This window comes from Lagopus leucura, unplaced genomic scaffold (assembly GCF_019238085.1).
Source record: "Lagopus leucura isolate 7727_CA_CO unplaced genomic scaffold, USGS_WTPT01 34465-0_obj-0_obj, whole genome shotgun sequence".
Taxonomy (NCBI): Eukaryota; Metazoa; Chordata; class Aves; order Galliformes; family Phasianidae; genus Lagopus; species Lagopus leucura.
In genome coordinates this window covers 3,941-5,630 of record NW_024966150.1, presented here as the reverse complement: position 1 = coordinate 5,630, position 1,690 = coordinate 3,941, and the positions used below count along the sequence as shown (strand labels likewise).

The window sequence follows — 1,690 nt, the reverse complement described above, 5'->3', positions numbered from 1 at the left end:
TGCTGGATAGCTGTAGCTTTGTCTCCTCCTCCATCAGGGTGGGGATGACTTCAGCAGAAAATGGGAGCTCTGGGGGACCAGAATGGGAGGGCGATGGGGATGGCGGCCCAAGCTGATGCTATTGCTCTTTGGTTTTCAGTCTGAGGACTCTGACCTGCCTTACCCACCACCCCAACGGGAACCCAACATCTTCATGGTCCCCCAAGGGATCAAACCGGTCCTGCAGCGCACGGCCATCGAGGTGAGTGGCAGGGAGTGTGTGGGGCAGCCAGCAAGGGGGTGGCATGGGTAGGGTGGCATCCTTAATGGGGATCCTTGCTAGGGATTGACACTGGAATGGGTTGCAAGGCAGCTGCATGGCTGCAGGGCTGGGAACTGGTTCGACCCATGAGCTACCAACCAGAGATCTCCTTATACCATTATAACAGCAAATCTGGCTCTAGGTTTGCCCTGCGTGGATAAACCACGTGCCTTCCACTCCTCCTGGGTGTAGCTGTCCCAGTGGACCAGTTTCCATTTATCCTCTGTTTCTTTCGTGCACTTGGCACTCCTCCTATTTCCAGGGTGATGAGAAGGCTCCAACCGAGCTGGGGCCTGGGGCAGTGAGCTCCATGGAAGGGTCAGATCCTGGGGCACAGCACAGACCAGGACCACCCTTGCTTTTTAGAATGCAAATCTGCCTCACGTCAGGACGATGGTTCCCCCAAGCAGAGATGCTCTGTTGATAGATAAGCAGTTGCTGACCTGGTTCGTTGCTCTCCCAGCAGCATGCTGTCCACCTGGTCTGCAACTGTCGAGAGGCTGAAGGCAAATGCAGAGGAAGGCTCAGTCTTTTCTCCTTGTTCCTCTTGCCCTGCAGATCCTGGCCTGGGGGCTGAGGAACCTCAAGAGCTACCAGCTGGCCAGTGTCACCTCACCCAGCCTGCTGGTGGAGTGCGGGGGGCAGCTTGTGCAGTCCTGTGTCATCAAGAATGTCAAGAAAAACCCCAACTTCGACGTCTGTGTGCTCTTCATGGAAGTGGTGAGGACCTCTTTGTGGGGTTGGCTGGTAGAGCTGGTTTGGACAATCGTTAGAACCAGAGAATCATTGGGAGGTGGAGGGAATCACAGAAGCGTTTGGGTTGGAAGGGACCTCCATAGAACCATAAAATGGTTTGAGTTGGAAGGGATCTTCAAAGAACCATAGAATGGTTTGGGTTGGAAGGGATCTTCAAAGAACCATAGAATGGTTTAAGTTGGAAGGGATCTTCATAGAACCACAGAAAGGTTTGGTTTGCAAGAGACCTTCAAAGAACCATAGAATGGTTTGAGTTGGAAAGGGTCTTCGTAGAACCATAGAATGGTTTGAGTTGGAAGGGATCTTCGTAGAACCATAGAATGGTTTGAATTGGAAGGGATCTTCAAAGATACTTGGAATGGTTTGGGTTGGAAGGGATCTTCATAGAACTGTACAATGGTTTGAACTGGGAGCGATCTTCAAAAGTACATAGAATGGTTTGAGTTGGAAGGGATCTTCAAAGATCCATAGAATGGTTTGAGTTGGAAGGGACCTTCATAGAAGCATAGAATGGTTTTAGTTGGAAGGGATCTTCATAGAACTGTAGAATGGTTTGAACTGGCAGGGATCTTCGAAGATACTTGGTATGGTTTGAGTTGGAAGGGATCTTCAGAGATGCATAGAATGGTTTGG

General features: G+C 50.7%; 1 protein-coding gene across 2 annotated transcripts in view; it reads left to right on the top strand.

The window, feature by feature from the left end:
* Positions 1–14: 14 nt before the first annotated feature.
* LOC122192442 (dysferlin-like) overlaps positions 15–1,690 on the top strand; it is a 5,610-nt gene continuing 3,934 nt past the window's right edge. For both annotated transcript variants that reach the window (XM_042892989.1, XM_042892988.1), the window contains exons 1-2: positions 15–241; positions 860–1,021. In XM_042892989.1, the coding sequence (XP_042748923.1) occupies positions 83–241; positions 860–1,021 (321 nt within the window). In that variant the 5' untranslated portion in view covers positions 15–82. The remainder of the gene's footprint in view (positions 242–859; positions 1,022–1,690) is intronic.